Source organism: Chiloscyllium plagiosum, chromosome 11 (assembly GCF_004010195.1).
Source record: "Chiloscyllium plagiosum isolate BGI_BamShark_2017 chromosome 11, ASM401019v2, whole genome shotgun sequence".
Classification (NCBI taxonomy): Eukaryota; Metazoa; Chordata; class Chondrichthyes; order Orectolobiformes; family Hemiscylliidae; genus Chiloscyllium; species Chiloscyllium plagiosum.
Genome location: NC_057720.1, coordinates 36,345,888 through 36,368,452, shown reverse-complemented (window position 1 = coordinate 36,368,452; position 22,565 = coordinate 36,345,888). Strand labels below are relative to the sequence as shown.

Below are 22,565 nucleotides of genomic sequence, written 5' to 3'. Positions count from 1 at the left end.
AGTCCGCATCGGGAGCAACGGATACAATATATGATATTAGTGGATGTGCAGGTAAAACTTTGGTGGATGTGGAAAGCTCCTTTGGGGCCTTGGATGGAGGTGAGGGAGGAGGTGTGGGCGCAGGTTTTACAGTTCCTGCGGTGGCAGGGGAAAGTGCCAGGATGGGAGGGTGGGTGGTAGGGGGGCGTGGACCTGACCAGGTAGTCACGGAGGGAACGGTCTTTGCGGAATGCGGAAAGGGGTGGGGAGGGAAATATATCCCTGGTGGTGGGGTCTTTTTGGTGGTGGCGGAAATGTCGGCTAATGATTTGGTTTATGCGAAGGTTGATAGGGTGGAAGGTGAGCACCAGGGGCATTCTGTCCCTGTTACGGTTGGAGGGGTGGGGTCAGAGAACATTTACCAGGATGTTAACTAGGTTGGAGGGTTTCAGTTATGAAGAGAGATTGGACAGACTTGGTTGTTTTCCTTGGAACGGAGGAGACTGAGGGGGGGGATCATGATTGAGATGTATAAAATAATGAGGGGCATAGACAGGAAAATAAAAATTCCTCTTGATGGAGGGATCAATGACCAGAGGGCATAGATTTAAGTTAAGGGCAGAAAGTTTAGAGAAGATGTGAGGAAAATATTTTTCGCCCAGAGGGTGGTGGGAATCTGGAATTCAGTGCCTGTTATGGTGGTAGAGGCAGAAGCCATCTAAACATTTAAGAAATACTTAGATATGCACTTGTGGTGCGAAAGCATACAAGGCAATGGGCCAAGTGCTGTAAAATGGGATTAGAATAGTTTTTGACTGGCGCAGATGCGATGGCCAAGAGAGCTGTTGTCTTATGACTTCAAGCGGATCATGCTTTCCCATTAGAATAGTGCAAATGTTATAGTAAGACCCTCCTTAGCAGAAACAAAAGATTAACGCATCTTACCATGATAGTCAAAATTCGTTATATTGCTAAATTTTGTAAACAAAGTACCTTTTTAAACATGAAATGCTTTAAAATATGTAAAAATGTATGATATCTCCTACTTGCTGCTGATCCTGTTTCCCAAATCTCCCTCCCTACCCTGTTGATTGCTGCAAATCATCTTGTCCCTGACCCTCTGAGGTGCAATCTCTCTGCCTCCCTGACTCATCCTCTCACCAAACTTCATTCCCTGATTCAATGTTTTGCTCTTTCCCCTCTCCTGAGCCTTTGTGCCTTTTCCTGTTCAAAATCCAGATCTGATCTGAAGCCAGAATCATGGTGTGGATTTACAGTTTTTGAGGATGCAAACATGGCAATCACTTTTTTTTAAATGACAGTCAAAATTGCTCCTCTTGTTATTCATCAGTAAAACCTTGCTCACAGTGGTGGTTCAGGAAAAGGAAGTGGTGAGGGAAAGCATTCAAAAAGACATGAATTTTAACAGCTCCAGCTTAATATCAAACCATTGGGATCAGTACTTGCATAATGCTGAACTTCCAGCTTTGGATTTGTTTTGTATCTTGAACAATGAATACAGATTCAGGAGATGAAAGTAGTGGGAGGATGAGTCCAGGTATGGGATGTTAATCAAGAGACTAGTTTGTGAACACAGAGACTGCAGCTGGGGTAAGAGTGGTGTGGTGTGAGAGAGAGGGGGTGGAAGATCATGGTACAAATCTGATTGTGTGGCCCTTTGTCAGACTGGTAAGAAACCACATTAAAACAAATGTCGCTAAACGAGGTTACAGGCCTCATTGTTTCATGTTAATATCAGTGAGAAAATGTTAAAGGGGGCAAAATTAAATGTGGAATAACTTCTAAAGTATTACCTACAATTCAAACTGCATGTGTTCTTTATTCATAAATGATTTCTTCTATTACGAGCAATACGTATTATTGTTTGGTGGAGCAGATGGTCAGATGACCTGTGTCAACATGCAGGCCATTGCTGAATTAACCATTAACAGGCATATAAAAATTGTACGACTCAACTAGCTTTCTGATTTTGATATAAAAATTATTTATTTCCTACTTCTGGGTGAAGAACCACCACCTGTCAGAATCACTGTTCATATCATTCACAAACTGTCCCCTGCACACCAAGATTAGATTAGATTACATTACATTACAGTGTGGAAACAGGCCCTTCGGCCCAACAAGTCCACACCGACCTGCCGAAGCGCAACCCACCCATACCCCTACATTTACCCCTTACCTAACTCTACGGGCAATTTTAACGTGGCCAATTCACCTGACCTGCACATCTTTGGACTGTGGGAGGAAACCGGAGCACCCGGAGGAAACCCACGCAGACACGGGGAGAACGTGCAAACTCCACACAGTCAGTCGCCTGTCCCCAAAAATACTAATTGACCATTACTCTGTTGCCTATCACTCAATTTTTAAAAAATCCATGTTGGTAATATACTTGTATTTCATGAGCCATCACTTTCCTCACAAATCTGTAGTGTATCACTATCAAAAGCTTTCTAACCATGCATTAGTCTCATCAACCCTTTCTGTTACCTCTTCTAACAAAATCTCCAAGTTAATTAAATATGATTTACCCTTTAGAAGACCATGTTGGCTTTCCTATGTTAATTCACTTTATTCCATTGACTACTAATTTATCCACGATATTTGTTTCCAGAAGCTTTTTTACCATTGAAGTTAAACTGATTGGACTGTAATTGCTGGGCTTATCCTTGCAACCTTTTTTGAATAAGGGTATGATATTTTCGATTCTTCAATCTTTTTGCCACTTTCTTTCCCTCTTCTCCTTTTCCGAGTGCCTTGTACCCAGCAATATTTAACACCCAGAATTGCCCTTTCTTAAGCCAGGGCTTCATATTTGTAAATGGCAATCTGTAAATGTTTACTATATATATATTATCTGTACATTCATATAGATGCACAGTAATCTTGATTTAGACGTCATTCATTTCTCCCTTACTCCAACTTCACCTATTGACACACTATTCTCTATGGTCCTGCCAACTATCTCTTGACGTATTTTGTGAGCCCTTCTATTCTTCTCTAATATTCTCTCTTGATTCCTATACCTCTGCTAAGTTAGTCTAAAGCCCTCTCAGCAGCATTAGTAAAACGCTCTTCAAGGAACTGAGTGCTAGCCCTGTTTAGGTGCAACCCACCCGGCTTGTACACATACTGTCCTCCCTCGAGTCTGTCCCAGAGATCTAAAACTCTCGCTGAGAGTCATAGAGATGTACAGCACAGAAACAGACCCTTCAGTCCAACCAGTCCATGCCAATCATAATCTCAAACTAAATTAGTCCCACCTGCCCGAGCTTGGCCCATATCCCTCCAAACATTTCTTAGTCATGTACTTATCTAAATGTCTCTTAAACATAACTGCACCTGCATCCACATTTCCTCTGGTTAATTTCACCATGAACCATCTCTGTTTCTAAAAAAAAATTGCCTTTCATCTTTTTTTTAAAATCTTTCTCCTCTCACCTTAAAAATATGTCCCCGAGACTTGAAATCACCCACCCTAGGGAAAAGACATCTGCGATTCACATTATCCATACCCCTTGATGAAGGCATCCCTCAATTTCCTACGCTCTGGTGAAAAAAGGTCCCAACCTGTCCAGCCTCTCCTTATAACTCAAACCCTCCGTCCCTGGCAACATCCTGGTAAATCTCACCAAAGTCCTGTACAACCTCAACATAACATCCCAAATCCCACACTCAAAGGTCTGAGCAATGAACATGTTTAGCATGCTTACCTTCTTAACCACCCTATCTATGTGTGATGCAAACTTTAAAGAATTATGTGCCTGAACCCCAAGGTCTCTCTGTTCTGCAACACTACCTAGGGCCCTACCATTAATTGTATAATTCCTATCCTTGTTTGTTTTACCAAAATGCAGTACCTCACATTTATTCAAATTAAACCCCATCTGCCACAGCCCAATTGATTGAGATCTCTTTGTAATCATAGGAAACTTAATTCACTGTCAACTATGCCATCAATTTTGGTGTCATCCACAAGCTTATGAACGGTGTCTTCTATATTCAAATCTAAATCATTTAAATAAATGACAAAGAAAAGTGGACCCAGCACCAATCCCTGTGGAACCATGCTGGTGACAGGCTTCCAGTCTGAAAAACAAACCCCGTCCTCCATCTTCTGTGACCTGTCTTCAAGCCAATTTTGTATCCAGTTGGCAAGCTCACGCTGAATCCCATGTGATCTAATTTTATTAATTGGTTTACCATGCGGAACCTTGTCAAAGGCTTTACTCCAAGTCCACATAAACAACGTTTCCTGCTCTGTCCTCATCAATCTTCCTGGTTACTTCTTCAAAACACTCGATCAGGTTTGCGAGACCCAATTTCCCTTCCACAAAACATGCCGACTGTCCCTAATTATTCCTTGCCTCACCAAATGCATATACATTCTACCTTTTCAGAATCATTTCCATCAATTTACCCACTGAAGTCAAACTCCCAGTTCTGTAGTTCCTAGGATTCTCCTAACACCCTTCTTAAGCAAAGGCATAACAGTAGACATTCTGCAGTCATCTCGTATCTCACCTGTAGTTATAGATGATATAAACCATTCTGCAACATCTTTCCAGCTCGTCATTCATCTGCTTTATCCTCCTATTTCTGTACTTTACCAACAATCATTAATAATGATGAATGGTATTGTAGAAATATTCATTGATACCTGGCCTACATTTATCCAGCAATCAAGATCACAAAAAAGAAGCAGATTATTTGGCTTTTATCACTTAGTTATCTATGGGACCATGCTGTGCACAAATTGATTGCCATATGCTCCTAAGTTACAACAAGCACTTAAAATCCTTGAGGCATCCTGAGTTCATAAAAGGCACTATAGGAATGCAAGTACTTGAGTCTTTATCCAGATTTTTAGCATAAATTTTGCTTTATAATTTTATTTGAGACCATAAGACATAGGAGTGGAAGTAGGGCCATTTGGCTGATCAAGTCCACTCCACAATTTAATCATGTCTGATGGGCATTTCAACTCCTCTTAACCCGCCGCTCCCCGTAGCCCTGAATTCCTTGCAAGATCAAGAATTTATCAATCTCTTCCTTGAAAACATTTAATGCCCCGGCCTCCACTGTGGTCCATGGCAATGAATTCCACAGGCCCACCACTCTCTGGCTGAAGAAATGTCTCCTCATTTCCATTCTAAATTGACCCCCTCTAATTCTAAGGCTGTGCCCATAGGTCCTAGTCTCCCCGCCTAACGGAAACAGCTTCCCAGCATCCACCATTTCTAAACCATACATTATCTTGTAAGTTTCTATTATATCTCCCCTCAACCTTCTAAACTCTAATGAATACAATCCTAGGATCCTCAGTCATTCATCGTATGCTGGCCTATCATTCCAGGGATCATCCGTGTGAATCTCCGCTGGACATGCTGCAGTGCCATTATGTCCTTCCTGAGGTGTGGGGCCCAAAGTATTCTAAATGGGACCTAACTAGAGTTTTATTAAGTCTCAGAAGCACATCGCTGCTTTTGTATTCCAACCCTCTTGAGACCAATGACAATATGACATTTGCTTTCTTAATCACGGATTCAACCTGCAAGTTAACTTTCAGAGAATCCTTGCCTGGCACTCCCAGATCCCTTTGAACTTGGGCTTTATGAATTTTCTCACCGTTTAGAAATAGTCCATGCCTGTGTTCTTTTTTCCAAAGTACAAGACCTCGCATTTGCTTATATTGAATTTCCTCAGCCAATTTCTGGACCACTCACCTAAATTGTCTAAATCTTTCTGCAGCCTCCCCACTTCCTCATTACTACCTGCCTGTCCATCTAACTTTGTATTATCAGCAGACTTTGCCAAAATGCCCACAGTCCCTTCATCCAGGTCATTAATATATAAAGTGAACAGCTGCGGCCCCAGCACTGAACCCTGCGGGACACCACTTGTCATCGGCTGTCATTCCGAAAAAGAACCTTTTATCCAAACTCTCTGCCTTCTGTCAAGACAGCCAATCCTCAGTTCATGCTACGAGCTCACCTTGAACACGATGGGCCCTCACCTTACTTAGCAGCCTCCCATGAGGCACCTTATCAAAGGCCTTGTGGAAGTCAAGGTAGATAACAGCCACTGGGTTTCCCAGTCTAACCTACTTGTTACCTCTTCAAAGAATTCTAACAGATTTGTCTGGCATGACCTCCCCTTACTAAATCCATACTGACTTGTTCTAATCCAATCCAACCATTAACAATGGATTATAGAATTTTGCCAACAACTGAGGTTAGGCTAATCGGCTATAAATTTTCATCTTTTGTTTTGATCCTTTCTTGAAGAAGGGGGTTAAAACAGCGATTTTCGAATCATCCGGGACTTTTCCCTGACTCCAGTGACTTTTAGAAGATCACAACCAATGCCTCACTATTGCCTCAACCACTTCCGTCAGAGCTCTAGGCTGTAGCTCATCAGGGCCAGGAGATTTATCAATCTTTAGACCTTTTAGCTTTTCTAGCGCTTTCTCTTTTGTAGTGGCTACTATACTTAACTCTGCCCCCGACTTTCCTTAATTGTTAGGATATTACTCATGTCTTCCACTGTGAAGACTGACACAAAGTACTTATTAAGTTCTTCAGCTGTTTCCTTATCTCCCATCACTAGCCTGCCAACATCAATTTGAAGCAGCCCAATGTCTACTTTTGCCTCTTGTTTGTTTCTTATGTATTAAAAGAAACTTTTACTACCATTTCTAATATTACTGGCTAGCCTACTTCATATTTGATTCTCTCCTTCCTTATTTCTCTCTTTGTTATCCTCTGTTTGTTTTTGTAGCCTTCCCAATCTTCTGATTTCCCAGTGCTCTTGGTCATTTTAAAGGATCTCTCTTTTCTTTGGTACATTTACTGACTTCCTTGGTCAGCCATGGCTGTCTAATCACCCCCTGGATAATCTTTCTTTTCTTTGGGATGAAGCTCTGTACTCTGTCCTCAACTGTACCCAGAAACCCCTGCCATTGTTGCTCTACTGTCTTCCCTGCTAGCCTCTGCTTTCAGTCACTTTTCATCAGTTCCTCTCTCCTGCCCCTATAACTATTTTTATTTAACTGTACCACCATTACATCTAATTTTGTCTTCTCTCTTTGACTGAATTCTACCATATTATGATCGCTGCCACCTAAGTGTTCCCTTACTTTAAGATCTTTTATAAAGTTTGGTTCCCCTCCCCCCACCTTGTCTCAGTCACAACCCACGAACTCAGCACCACCTTCCTAACCTGCAATCTTCTTCCTGACCTCTCCACCTCCACCTCCATCCCACCCCCACTCTGGCCTATCACCCTCACATTAACCTCCTTCCACCTATCGCATTTCCAACGCCCCTCCCCCAAGTCCCTCCTCCCTATCTTTTATCTTAGCCCGCTTGGCACACTTTCCTCATTCCTGAAGAAGGGGTCATGCCCGAAACGTCGATTCTCCTGCTCCTTGGATGCTGCCTGACCTGCTGCGCTTTTCCAGCAACACATTTTCAACTCCTCATCATATAGCACTAAGTCCAGAATAGCCTGCTCCCTTATGGGTTTCATCACACGTTGTTCCAAAAGCCATCCTGTAAGCATTCCATGAATTCCCTTTCTTTGGATCCACCGGCAACATTATTCACCCACCTTGCATTTTGAAGTCCCCCATGATCACCGTGACCTTGCCTTTCAACATGTCCTATCTATTTCCCGGTTCTGCCCACTGTTAGGAGGTCTGTACTGCTTATCTTTCCATTTAACTCCATACTCCCTGTCAAGGATTTAATCAAGGATAAAATAGATTTGAGAAGCCAGTAGCAAATGAACATTTCTCACATGTTAGTTGCAGTTTTTCCTTAATAAAATGTCAACTCCCCAACCCAACCTTCAGTTTCCACCAAAGCTGGTTACATAGTAATATTCCAAATCAACAGCGCATTTTCCCCCAAAATATATATTGGCCAGATTTTTCAAAGATTGGCAATCAGACCCAGATTCTGTTATCCTGGTAGATCTCTTGTAGGGTAGAACAATCAGAAAAGGTAAACCACCACACTTTTTCACAGCAGTCAGTTGCCATACGCTCAGATTTCTCGTAAAGATAAAGTGAGTGATATTAGAAGAAAATACTGATGTCAACAGTCATAAAGGTTAGGTTTAAGAAAGAAAAGAGAAGCTCATGGCAGATACCAATAGTTCTTTACAGCAGAGTCCTTAGAACTCTTTAAAAAGTGTGGGGCAAATTCGGAAAGCAAAGAATGTATGAGAAAGCATTAACAGGTAGGATAAAGGAAAACCGAAAAGGATTTTTTAAAAAATGCATAAAAAGCAAGAGAATATGTTGGGAAAGATTAGGGACTGGTGCAAAAATAAAACTGGAAAAACAACTGACTCATAGCCTACAATAGAAATTAGGAATAGTATTAGATCCAATGAGGAGACATGTAAAATTGCCAGAAAAAAAGCAGCAAGCAATATGAGCGTTTTAGAATTTGACAGAAGAGGATAAAAGCTTTGATCAATCGAAGAAAATAAAGTGTGATAGTAACATTGCAGGGAATGTAAAAACTGACCATAAAAGCTTCTATAAATATGTGAAGAGAAAAAAAGATGAATAAAGAAAAGTGTACGTCCCTTACAGTCATAAACTGGGAAATTATAATAGGAGCAAAGAACATAGAACATTACAGCGCAGTACAGGCCCTTTGGCCCTCAATGTTGCGTCGACCTGTGGAACCAATCTGGAGCCCATCTAACGTACACTATTCCATTCTCGTCCATATGCCTATGCAATGACCATTTAAATGTCCTTAAACTTACCGAGGAGAAAGTGAAGACTGCAGATGCTGGAGATCAGAGCTGAAAATGTGTTGCTGGAAAAGGACTTTGGATGCTGCCTGACCTGCTGTGCTTTTCCAGCAACACATTTTCAGCTCTTAAACTTACCGAGTCTACTACTGCTGAAGACACTGCATTCCATGCTTCTACTACGCTCTGAATAAAGAAACAACCTCTGACATCTGTCCTATATCTGTCACCCCTCGTGCTAGCCATCACCATTCGAGGTAAAAGGCTCTCACTGTCCACCCTGTCTTAAACCTCTGATGATCTTATACGTCTCAATTAAGTCACCTCTCAACCTTTTTCTCTCTAATGAAAACAGCCTCAAGTTCCTCAGCCTTTCCTCATAAGACCTTCTCTCCATACCAGGCAACATCCTAGTAAATCTCCTCTGAACTCTTTCCAAAGCTTCCACATCCTTCCTATCTTGCAGTGACCAGAACTGTAAGCAGTACTCCAAATGTGGCTGCACCAGAGTTTTGTACAGCTGCAACATGATCTCGTGGTTCCGAAACTCAGTCCCTCTACCAATAATAGCTAACGCACCGTGTGCCTTCTTAACAACCCTATCAAGCTGGGTGGCAACTTTCAAGGATCTATGTACTTGGACACCAAGATCTCTCTGCTCATCTACACTACCAAGAATCTTACCATTAGCCCAGTACTCTGCATTCCTGTTACTCCTTCCAAAGTGAATCACCTCACACTTTTCCATTTGCCATCTCTCAGCCCAGCTGTGCAGCTTACCTATGTCTCTCTGTTAACCTACAACATCCTTCGTCACTGTCCACAACTGTATTGACCTTAGTGTGATCTGCAAATTTACTAACCCATCCTTCTATGCCCTCATTCAGATCATTTATAAAAATGACAAACAACAGTGGATCCAAAACAAATCCTTGCAGGACCTCACTAGTAGCTGAACTCCAGGATAAATATTTCCCATCAACCACCACCCTCTGTCTTCTTTCAGCTAGCTAATTTCTGATCCAAACCACTAAATCTTCCTCAATCCTATGTCTCCGTATTTTCTGCAGTAGCCTATCATGGGGAACCTTATCAAATGCCTTACTGAAATCCATATACACCACATCAACCGCTTTACCCTCATCTACCTCAAAGAACTCACTGAGGTTTGTGAGGCATGACCTACCTTTCACAAAACAGTGTTATCAACTTATTCCTCTCTAGATGATTATAAAGTCCTATCTGTTATAACTCTTTCCAGTACTTTAACCACAACCGAATTAAGGCTCACTTGTCTATAATTTCCAGAGTTGTCTCTACTTTCTCTCTTGAACAAAGGAACAACATTTGCTATCCTCCAGTCTTCTGACACTTTTCCTGTAGACAATTACAACATAAAGATCAAAGACAAAGGCTCGGCAATCTCCTCCCTGGCTTCCCCGAGAATCCTAAGATAATGGCAGAATAATTGAACATGGAAGGCAAATAGCAGAATAATTGAACATGGACTTCAGTCCATCTTAAGAAAAGACAGCATAGATAACCCAGAAATGTTACAGAACCAAGGATTTAGTGAGAGGGAGGAATTGAGGGAAATTGGTATTAGAAAGAAAGTAGTATTAGGAAATGTAATAGTGTTCCAAAACTGACAAATTCACATGGCCTGATCATCTGCACCCAGAGGACTAAAGGGAAGTTGCCCTGGAAATAATAAATGGATTGGTGGTCAAATTTCTATTGTCTGTGGAGCAGTTCTTACAGATTGAAGGGCGGGAAAAGTAACCCCCTTATTTAAAAAGGGAGGGAGAGATAAAGAAACTTGAACTACTGAGCAGTTAGCGTCACATCAGTAGTGGTGCAAATGTATAATCACTTATAAAAGTCATGATAACACAGCACTGGAATGCATTGACAGGACTGGACAGAGCCAGCATGGGTTTATGAAAGGCAAATCATGTTTAACAAATTTACTGGAATTTTTTGAAGATGTAACTAGCAGAACAGATGAAGAAGAACCAGTGGAGGTGGTGTATTTAGATTGGGTAATATGTTGGCATGAATTGAGAATTGATTGACAGACAGTGAACAAAGAATGGGGAATAAATGGATCTTGTAACTAGTGGGGAACCACGAGGATCCTAGCTATTCAGTGGGCCCGAGCTTTTCAGTAGATATGAGCTAGACAAGGGTATCAAATGCAGCATTTCCAAGTTTGATGACACAAATCTGGGTGAGGTTGTGAGAACAATACAAGGAGTCTTCATGGTGATTGAAACAAGTTGAATTAGTGGGCAAACACATAGCAGATTGAGGTATGATATGTCTAAATATTAAGTTTCATGTGAAAAACCAGCTGAGTATTACTTAAACAGTGATATATTGGGAAACTTCAATGTGCAGGGAATCTTGGTGTCCTTGTTCACCAGGCAGTGAAAGTAGACAGGCAGGTGCGGCAAGTAATTAGGAAGGCAAATGGTATATTGGCCTTCATTGCAACAGGATTTGAATTAGGGATGTTTTAACTGCAGTTATACAGGGCCTTGGTGAGCCCATAGCTGGAATACTGCATGCAGTTTTGGTCTCTCAACCTAAGGAATCATATGCCTGCCATAGAAGGAGTGCAGCAGGGGTTCACTAGGCTGATAAAGGATCTGTCCTGTGAAGAGACACTAGAGTTTAGAAGGATGAGACGGGATCTGACCAAAAAAATTTTTAAATCCTCCCTGGCCACTGGTGAGGTGGAGGGCTGCTACCATTGTCCAGTTCTTACGAAAGGGAGGATGGGTGGACCAGGAAATTACTGGCCTCTCAGTCTAACCTTTATGTAGGGGAAGTTATGAGAAAGAAATCTGAGGATAAAAATATACCTGCACTTGCAGAGTCACAATGATTTGTTAAAGAAAGTTTGAGTTAAAAAAAAAATTGATTTCAATTTTTTGCTAAAGTAAGAGGCATGTTGATTTAGATAATTGATATGCTCTTCATGGACATTAGCAAAGCTATTGTTAAGGTCCCATATGGCAGACTGGTCAAGAAACAAAGGTCCATTGGCATCCAAGGCAAAGTAGCACATTGGATCCATGAGAGACAAGAAGCAGAGGGTGATAGTAAATTGATGTTTCTGTGACCGGAAGTCTGTTTCCAGTGGGATTCTGCAGGACTTGGGTGCTAGGCACCTGTTGTTTGTGGTGTACAGTAATGATTTGGACTTAATGTATGGATCAGAAAAGATTTACAAGGATGTTGATAGGATTGGAGAGTTTGAACTATTGGGCCAGGCTGAATAGGTTGTTTTTTTTCTCTGGATCATCGGAGGCTGAGGGGTTCCTTATAGAGGTTTATAAAATCACGAGGGGCATGGATAGGGTACATAGCCAAGATCTTTTTCCCAGGGTAGGGGAATCCAAAACTAGAGGGCATAGGTTTAAGGTGAGAGGGACAAGATTTAAAAGGGATCTAAGGGGCAACTTTTTCATGTAGAGGGTGGTGTGTAAATGGAAGGAGCTGCCAGAGGAAGTGGTGGGCGCAGGTACAGTTACAACATTTAAAAGTCATCTGGATGGGTACATGAATAGGAAGCGTTTAGAGGGATATGAGCCAAATGCTGGCCAATGGCACTAAATCGGTTTAGGATATCTGGTCAGCACGGATGAGTCGGACTGAAGGGTCTGTTTCCTTTCTGTATAATTCTCTGACTCTATGTATGGGATATAATCAAGATGTTGTGGATGACAAAAAATTGGTGAGGTCATAAATAGTGAAAAAGATATCTGCACGTGCAGGTGTTTTTTAATGGTCTGGTTAACTTCGTAGAGCACTAGCAAATGGAATCCAAACCAGAAATGCTTGAGGTAATGTGCTGGGCAGCTAACGAGACAAGGAGTTGCACTTTAAACGAGAGGACCCTGGAAAGTACTGAAAGTCAAAGGGATGTCAGTGTGCATATAAAGAACAAAACAGCACAGGAATAGGCCTTGGGCCCACCAAGCCTGCCCTGACACATTTTGCCCTTCCATACTAAAGCTGTTATCATGTGCAGGATCTGTATTCCTCTATTCCCCTCCTTTTCACGTATTCGTCCAAGTGTTTCTTGAATGCAGTTGTTCTATCTGCTTTCACCACCTCCTCTGGCAGTTCTGGCAGAGGTATTGATATAGAGTCAGAAGTAGAATCGATGTAGTTAGAGTTGCCAGAGGGGAAAAAAGATTCTGATGGGAGTTGTATTCAGGCCTCCAAGCAGTATCCGCAGATTCCAGAAGGGAGTATGGCAGGTAGGTAAAGGGAAGGTTAAGAAAGCATATGGGATATTTGTATTCCAAAACTTGATGATTATAAAGGGAAGAGAAGGGAGATTAGTCTGGAACCCTATTTAAAAATGAGGTAAATACACTTCCTGTGGCTCATGGACTTGAGATATTGAGCTCAGTGATCAGCCATGATCATGATTAATGGCAGAACAGGTTTGAGAGGTTGAATGGCCTACTCCATTTCTTATTTTCTATGTTTCTTAATTAGTATAGAACCTTGGTTAGGTCACAGTTGAAGTACTGCATACAGTTCTGGTCACTAAATTATTGTAAAGGTGTTCTTACATTAGAGAAGGTGTGGATGAAATTTACCAGGATGCTGTCTGGAGGGTCTGAGAGAGGAAAGATTGCATAAGCTGGGGTTATTTAATTGGACCAGCTAAGGTTGAGATGGGGTCTCGTAGAGGTCTGTAAGATTGAGGGGCATAGATAGTGAGGGTAGGAAGGCACATTTTCCATTAGTAGAGGTATTAATAATCAGCAAGCCTAGATTTAAGGTAAGAGGTAAAGGCTAAGAAGAAAGTTGATGAGGTTCAGAAAATACCATCAGACCTGTAGCAACTTGCTTTTTATGCATGATAAAGGTAATAATCTCTGGATGACTACCTGAGCCATGAGCAAACTGACAGGGGCTCACCAAGATTAAAGAGGTAAACTAGTGTCCCAGAGATTGGTATGGGAGAAACAGGTTTGAATTCATGGAACATTGGCACCAGTATTGGGCAAGGAGAGAGAACTGTTTCAATGGGAGGGCTCCATCTGAATTATTCTGTGACCAGTGTCCTGGCAAATTGCAAAACTAGAGCTGATAGAGCTTTAAATTAAATAGTGTTAGGGGGTGGGTGCTTTGGTACAGCATGGACAATTATGGAAAATGTTAAAGTGGGGTTGGGCTCAGCAGTGGTTATTAAAGTTTCCAAAACAAGTAATTGGACAGAGAATTTGGAAAGGGTCAGGAGTCTAACTTCAGGCACAGATAGGGGACAACAATGAGAAGGAGGGTAGTCAATGCAGGATTGAGGATGTTGTACTTAAATGCATGCAGTAAATAAAACAAAGTAAACTGAGCTTGTAGCGCAGATTGAAATTGACAGGTATCATGATGTGGGTATCACAGAGATGTGGTTGCAAGGAGATCGGGTGGAAACTAAATATTCAAGCATACATGTCCTTTTGAAAGGAGGGGCAGAGGGGTGGGTTTGTCTTGTTCGTAAGAAATTGAATTAAATTGATAATGAGACTTGATATAAAGTCAGAAGCCATAAAATCTGTGTGGGTAGAGTTGGGAAACCGCAAAGGGAAAAAGATTCTGTTGGGAGTTGTGTACAGGCCTCCAAGCAGTAGTCAGAGTTTGGGAAGAAAATAAATCAGGAAATAGTGCCTTGCTTACATGCCTTTTCTATTACGTTAATCATGGGAGATTTCAATATGCATGTGAATTGGGAAACTTCAAGTTGGTAGTGGATTTCAAGAAAAAGGATTTTGGAATATCTACAAGATTTTTTTGATCAGCTTGTCATAGAGCTATCTTGGGAATAGGCAGTTCTGGATTTGGTGATGTATAATGAGGCAGACTTGATTAGCTTGTTTAAGGTGAAGGAATCCCCAAGGGACAGTGACTGTAATAACATAAATTCACCCTGTAGTTTAAGAGAGAGAAGATAGAATCAGATACAATGGGATTACAATTGAGTGAAGGTAACTGCAAAGACATGAAAGAGGAGCAGAGTTGATTGGAAGAATAGCCTAGCAGAGAAGATGCAGCAATGGCAGGAGTTTCTGGGGTAATTTGGGAGGCACAGCAGAAATTCTTCCCAAGGAATAAGAAACATACTGAGGGCTGAGGGGAGGATGAGGCAACCATGACTGACAAGATGAAACAGACACAGCATAAAAGCAAATGAAAAAGCATAGAAGATTAGTGAGAAACCTTTAAAAATTAGCAGAGGATAACTGAAAAAGCAATAAAGGGGAAGATGATGAAATGAGAGTATGGTAATTAGTAAAATAAATGAAGATTGCAAGAGCTTTTTAAATATCTAAAAGGAAAGAGAGAAGCAAGAATGGACATTGGACCATTGGAAAATGAAGCTGGAGAATTAGTAAAGGGGAACAAAGAAGTGGCGGAGGAACTGAATAGGTACTTTACGTAAATTTTCACAGAGGAAGACACCCTTCTTAAACAGTGGCACCATGTTTGCCAACCTCCAGTCTTCCGGCACCTCACCTGTGACTATCGATGATGGATTCCTGAAGAAGGGCTTATGCCCGAAACGTCGATTCTCCTGCTCCTTGCATGCTGCCTGACCTGCTGCGCTTTTCAAGCAACACATTTTTCAGCTCTGATCTCCAGCATCTGCAGTCCTCACTTTCTCCCACTATCTATGATACAAATATCTCAGCAAGAGGCCCAACAATCACTTCTCTAGCTTCTCACAGAGTTCTCGGGTACACCTGATCAGGTCCTGGGGATTTATCCACCTTTACCCGTTTCAAGACATCCAGCACTTCCTCCTCTGTAATCTGGACATTTTGCAAGATGTCACTATCTATTTCCCTACAGTCTATATCTTCTATATCCTTTTCCACAGTAAATACTGATGCAAAATATTCATTTAGTGTCTCCCCCATTTTCTGCGGCTCTACACAAAGGCCGCTTTGCTGATCTTTGAGGGGCCCTATGACATCTTTATGACTCTATGACCAGCAGCATACTGAGATTTGGGGGCAGAGGTGAGTGCAGTGGCCAACAATAAAGAGAAGGTAACAGAAACAAAGTTGCAGGAGAAACTCAGCACATCTGGCAGCATCCGTGAAGAGAAATCTGAGTTAGCTTTCTGGTCTCGTGACCCTTCCTTAGCACTGATGGTAGCTAGGAAAATGTCGGTTTATACACATAAGATAGGGTCGGGGGAAGGGGCAAGGAGTAAACGATAAGTGGGGATAGAGCCCAGAGAGAGAACAGTTGGACAGACAAAGGAGTGGATAACGATCTGGTTAGGAGAGTGAATAGCTGTTAATGGAGACTGTTAGTGATTAACAACAGGTAATGTGTAATGACAAACTATGTGATAACAAGGCCTAATATGTGGATTATGGGGCTAGGACGTAGGAGAGCTCAGGCCCTAAAACTATTGAATATGATATTGAGTCTGGATGGCTGCAGGGTCCCTGATAAAGTATGAAAGAAATAATAGCTAAAAAGAAACCCCATATTTATGAGAATACATTTTGTATTAATAAAATTACTTTTAATAAAGGGCTAAGTGAGGTGACCATGAGAATGAATGTATCCAAGCAAAAATTATCAGTTAGGAGAAAGTGAGAGACTGCAGATGTGAGAGATCAGAGTCGAGAGTGTGGTGCTGGAAAAGCACCATAGGTCAGGCAGATTCCTGATGAAGGAAACATCAATTCTCCTGCTCCTCAGATGCTGCCTGACCTGTTGTGCTTTTCCAGCACCACTCTCTCAACAAAGATTATCAGTTGTCCTGTTTCCCAGAAACTTGCCATAACAAGTTGCTATGAAATCATGATGCAATGACCAGGACCAGATAGTTCCCTAGCTTCTGACGTACATAGTTTTGAATAGTTAGTTTGTTTAACGTGTGAAAGAACCCTAATAGAATTAACAGCTTTGTTCCCTAGCTTCTGATGTACATAGTTTTGAACAGTTAGTTTATGTATGAAAGAACCCTAATAGAATTAACAGCTTTGTTCCTATCTCATTCCCATGCATTTATGCAAATAATGCAAAATGTCAGCGGCTTTGTATAACAATACTAAATTTATTGATTATCTAATGAGAACCTGATTAATAAATAAACATTTTATGGTGTGAATTAGAGAAAAATAAGATAGAGCACACTATGGGTATAAAATGCTGTCTCTTTACTATGTTTGAGAGATCATTTATTGGCATTTTCTCTGGTAACCTAGATTTTTTTTGTATATTGATCGCTCGTTGGCTTAATAACAATATAAGGCATAATCTTCCAGCTCGTGCTGGAACACTGCAATAGACCTGAGACAGATGTTGGCCAGGAAACAAGGTGGCGTGTTAAAGTGCTATGCAACTGGAATTTCAGGGGTTTTTTTGTGGGCAGAGTGTAGATGTTCTGTGAAGTAGTAATCCAGTCTACGCTTTATTACCCCAATGTAGAGACCACATTGTGAGCAGTGAATGCAGTAGGCAAAATTGTGTGAAATGCAGGTAAAGTGCTGCTTCACCTGGTAAGTATGTTTGGGCCCTTGGATAGTGAAGATGGAGAAGGTAAATGGTTGGGCTTTACACGTTTGGCAGTTGTGGGGGAAGGTGTCATGGGACTGTGGGGAGGTGTTGGGAGTGAAGGAAGAGTGCAGCACGGTGTCCTGGAGGGAAGGGTTCCTTTAGAAAGCAGACAAGAGAGGGGAGGCTGAAAGATCTGAAGGTGGATAAACTACCCAAGTTCCAGAGTTCTGAAGGAGATTGCTGAGGAGATTGGTGAGGCATTTGTGGTAATTTTTCAGAATGACTGGAGTCAGGGAGATTCCCAGATGATTGGACTTGCCCAGAGTCTAATATAACATCTCTGTTGAAGAAGGGAGGGAAGAAGAAGACATGGAAACGGTAGTCCATTAGTGTGACCTTGATCCTTGGTATAATTTTAGAATCCATTGCTCTAAGGATGAGATTCTGGAGTTCTTGGAAGTCCATGATAACATAGGGTAGGGTCAACTTAGTTTTATCAAGGGGAGGTTATGCCTGACAAATTTGTTAGAATTCTTTGGGGAGGTAATGAGCAAGTTTGACAGAGGAAAGCCAGTGGTCATGGTCTGTTTGGATTTCCAGAAGGCCTTTGACAAGTGCTGTTCTGGAGGCTGCTAAATAAAATAAAAGTCCATGGTATTAAGAGACAAGATACTGGCATGGATACAAGATTGGTTGATTGGCAGAAGGCAGAGAGTGGGGATCAAGGGTTTTTTTTTCCAGGATGGCAGCCGGTGACTAATGGAATTCTGTAGGGGTACATGTTGGGACCACAAGCACTCATGTTGTATATTAACAGTCTGGATGACAGAACTGTTGCAAGGTTTGCAGGTGACATATGGTTAGTGGAGGCAGCAGAAGGGCCTGGATAGGCTATCAGCGTATGAACAGAAGTGGCAAATGGAATACAATGAGGGGAAATTTTGTGGTTGTGCACTTTGGTAGGAAGAATAGAGGTGTAGACTGTCTTCTAATCTAAAGCCTAAAGGGACTTGGAAATCCTAGTTTAGGATTCTCTTAAGGTTGACGTGCAGATTCACTTGGCAGGTAGAAAGGCAAATCCAATGTTAACATTCATTTCAAGAGGACTAGAATACAAGAGCAGAGGTGTATTGCTGATTAGTAAGATAATAAAGGAGAAGGCAAGAAAATGGAGTTGAGAAATATATCAGCTATGATTGCTGGAATAGACTCAGTGGGGCTGAATAGTCTAATTCTGCTCCTACGTATTATGGTCTAATGGATATGTTGTTATCTTGTGTGCTGATTCTGCTTGTAATCCTTATTCATGAGCTGTTCATTCATACAAAATAAATAAACTTTTGATGCATTTAGCACGTGCAATTTGTTTTTTTAATATCTTGATAGAAACGTTCAGTGGAAGATTTGAAAGAACGGTATTATAGTATTTGTGCAAAGTTAACGAAGATCCGTGCTCCACCTGGTTCTGATCCCAAACTCTCTGTCTTTGACGCTGGACATGAGAGACGGAGAAAAGAACAGCTTGAAAGACTGTACAACAGAACACCAGAGCAGGTAAAAATAATCCAGCATAACGTAGTACATTGGAAAGAGAAAACATCTAATACAGAGGAACCTCGATTATCCGAAGGACACAAGCGGGGAGTATTTCGTTCAGTTAATCAAATACCGGATAATATAGTTAGCCAAGCATCGGGACCTTGTGATCTTGCTCAGATAATCCAAAACTAAATGCCGGATAATCGAGGTTCCTCTGTATTAGTCAGCAAACAACTGTAAAATACAAAATCTAATAAATGGAACAAACTGGTTATCAAGCAGGAATCAGTAAAAGATGTGAGGAGATTTTGGCTTTTGTAGGAATTGTAGTAGAGGCAAAGTTGGCATAGTCCTATTGAATCATAGGGCTGCTCTTTAATTAGAGACAGAGATGACTGCTGGTGGTTTAACTTGAGGGACACATCTTGGGCAAAGGGAGAGGTTGACAAAGAGTGTCCTTGGTAAACTCAGATGGTGCAGGAATTGAACCCATGCTGTCGTCATTACTCTGCATCACAAACCAGTTATCCCGCTAGCTAAGCTAACTGAATCCAAAGAGGATGTGGTAAGATCAAGTAGTTTAGAGTTTTTAAAATCAAAGAGAGGTGCAAGAAGATAAAAGTAATAACTGCTAAAGAAAAGTGCATTGTGTTTCAGCACCTTGTACTGTCACAGGAGCATGAAGTATTGAATTATTTCAGAGGGCAGAAATATAGAGGGAGATCAGTAATTCCAGATTAAACATTGTTTTAGAAACGGCTAGGATTAGAAGATATTTTCACATTTTCAAAGTGCCTGTTAATTCGTTTATATGATAAATATCTTTCAAGATTTTGTTTTTAATCATGTAGCACTCAGCAATAACACATGGTCAAGCTTATTTAACGTATACGTTTTCTGTGCTGGTTAGTTGATGTTAAATGGACAAAATTAAAGGTGACAGTCTTAAACTTGAATAAGAAACCAGTGTTACAGCTACTGCTTACTAAATGTAACTATAATTGCTGAATGAGGACAACATTATGTTTGCTCCTGTACATAATCATCAATACCTGATATTCAACTGTACATGAACAATTGCGATTTGTATAAACTACCATAAAAAACTTGTTGGCTGTGAACTTGAACCTATCAACTTAAGGAAGTGAAATTTAAAGAGAAAATAGAAAAAGAATTGCAGTTTGAAAATGAACTTTACTCCCATTCCAGCAAACAAATCTCTGTGCAGCTTTTTTTTAAAAAAACTTGTCAATCTAGGATATTATGCAACTTGCCCACTAGGGGTCAGCATTGTTTTGATATAATATTCAACTCTTGTTTGTAGGTAGCTGAAGAAGAGTATTTAATACAAGAACTAAGAAAAATTGAAATGAGGAAAAAAGAAAGAGAAAAGAAAACACAAGATTTGCAGAAACTCATCACAGCTGCAGATAATACGACAGAAATGCGTCGGGCAGAGCGCAAGGCAGCAAAAAAGAAATTGCCGCAGAAAAAAGAAACAGAAAAACCAGTAAGTGCTGATATACATGTTGTTTTAAAAGTACAAGAACATGCTTGAATAGACTATTTGAGCATTTTATATCACACAAGTCTGTTTCAATTGGAAATGATGCAAAGCAAAGGAAAGGAATTTAAATCCTTGTGTTTTTTTATTAATTGTTGCTCAAACTTGATGCTGATCTGCTTCTCCCAGCATCTATTTTTAGTAAACCTAGTCCATTGTCATAGTTACAAGTAATCCAGTGGCATTTAATTACTTCAGACAGGATTGCTACAAGTCTGAATGACAGATTCATAACTCTTATGTCTAAAATTACACTTACTGCTTTAAACATTGCTTCAGTCAGTATTGCTAATACTTGCATTTATATTTTGTATGCTGCACAGCACCTGTTATCTCTTAGCTTGAATAATTGCATCAACATTTGGAGCAAGTTAATGTGTTTGACCATCTTGAGCATTTTATTTCAGAGTATTTGTCACAGTTTGAGACCATCATTTAAGGCTTGCTTTTGTTCAAGATGCAGAATACTTGATTCCATTCAGCACTTGTAAATCTTCTGATCAATTGAAGTTCATCTAATTATTTTATGATTTAAAAAATGAGATAGGAAATGGTTAATAGACTGTTAGGAGGTACATGAGCATAGGAAGTAATCCGGTCTATGATCTCCTTTTGTCACATTTAATATAATATTGGCAGTAACTTTGAGCTGACTTGAGAACAGATTATACAAAGATGAATAAACAATGCAAGTTCTGAACTGTTTGACAACTGCACTGAAAATCCTTCATGTTATTTTCCATAAACTAAAAATATTTGGTAATTTTGGTAAGCTGGAGGCTTTTAAGAAAGTGTTTTTTTTTGTGTGTCTCTTACAGGGATTTCTGCAATTGTATTAAACTTAATTTGTGCCAGAAGTATATAGTGTTGTAACAAGTGAGACAAACAGTCAACACATGCTAATGCATTTTTTGCAGATCTGAATAGAATTGCTGCTGGAGTTTTTTTTTAAGTTAACTAATCAAAAATTAATTAGTGATTGCCACATTGACTAGAATCTTCTGCTGTTCTATGCATAATAATTTTCTCTGCTACATTTTATAAATAAAAGATAATTAATTGATGCTGTAATAATCCCAAAGAAGAGAAATTATGTACTTTGTTATACAAAAGGTGTGGTACCCAGAACTGTTTTTCTTATTTCTACATCTTTGTCATCCTTCTGTATCAAAATATCCTGCCTACTCCTGTTTTATAGGCTGTACCAGAGACAGCAGGCATCAAATTTCCAGACTTCAAGTCCGCAGGTGTCACATTACGCAGTCAAAGGGTAAGACTTTTAAAAATATTGTTTCATTTTTAAATTGCAGAAGGTTAGTAATCTTGACTTGAGGTATTGTGTATGTGAATTGAGCTAGCAATGCAAACGTAAAATAAACTAAGTTGGGGCTCTATCTTGATATCATTTTCCCAGACCTGATGACAAATAGCGGATAAGTAAAGCACTAGTTTAATAATAGCAGTAATTATAACTTGTTTCGGACATTAAGCCTAGCTTATAATATTTTTGGATTTTATTGACCATTTTTCTCATGGAGAGAGTTTGGAAAACTTGTTATATTTAAAAACATTAAGTAGATTGCTTCCCATCCCAGTAATCAATGTACACCTTAATTCCATTCTGTTCGGAAGACCCTGGTCTCTAGTTCAGCTGGGGTTATTTACTGTCTGTTCATTGTCAGAAACTAGAAACAAAAAAGCACATTGACAGCACTGATGGAAATTACAATAAAAGCTGACCAGCCCACGATGCCCACATCCCATGAGTGAATAAAAGAAAATTGCTCTCTTGTGAGGTTGAGGTGGTGATTTCTTCTGTTCTGACCTAGCCAGGTAGAGAGAGAGGTTTTAATTAAAGAGTGGTCCAGAATATTGATGACTGTGAACCAAATATTTCCGGCAGTTCAGACCATTTTATCAGCCCTGTATGAATACCCCTCCCTTAAACTTGAATCACAACTGACTGTCCCTCCACACTAATTCACAGTTGCAATTAAATGTCAGCAGAAGCTAAGAATAGTGAGGAAATACAAAAATGATAGCCGACTCAGTGGAATAATCTAATGCACAGAAGCAAAGGTAGTTAAATCATAAACTTTAACATGAAATAAAGCATCTTTCTTTATAAAGTAGTTTGCCTCGAGCAAATGTA

At 40.4% G+C, this 22,565-nt stretch overlaps 1 protein-coding gene across 3 annotated transcripts in view; it reads left to right on the top strand.

Moving 5' to 3' along the window:
- Positions 1–22,565, top strand: part of dmap1 (DNA methyltransferase 1 associated protein 1) — a 79,561-nt gene that overhangs the window by 41,056 nt on the left and 15,940 nt on the right. For all 3 annotated transcript variants that reach the window (XM_043699086.1, XM_043699085.1, XM_043699084.1), the window contains 3 exons: positions 18,697–18,864; positions 20,174–20,359; positions 21,612–21,683. In XM_043699086.1, coding sequence (XP_043555021.1) covers positions 18,697–18,864; positions 20,174–20,359; positions 21,612–21,683 — 426 coding nt within the window. The remainder of the gene's footprint in view (positions 1–18,696; positions 18,865–20,173; positions 20,360–21,611; positions 21,684–22,565) is intronic.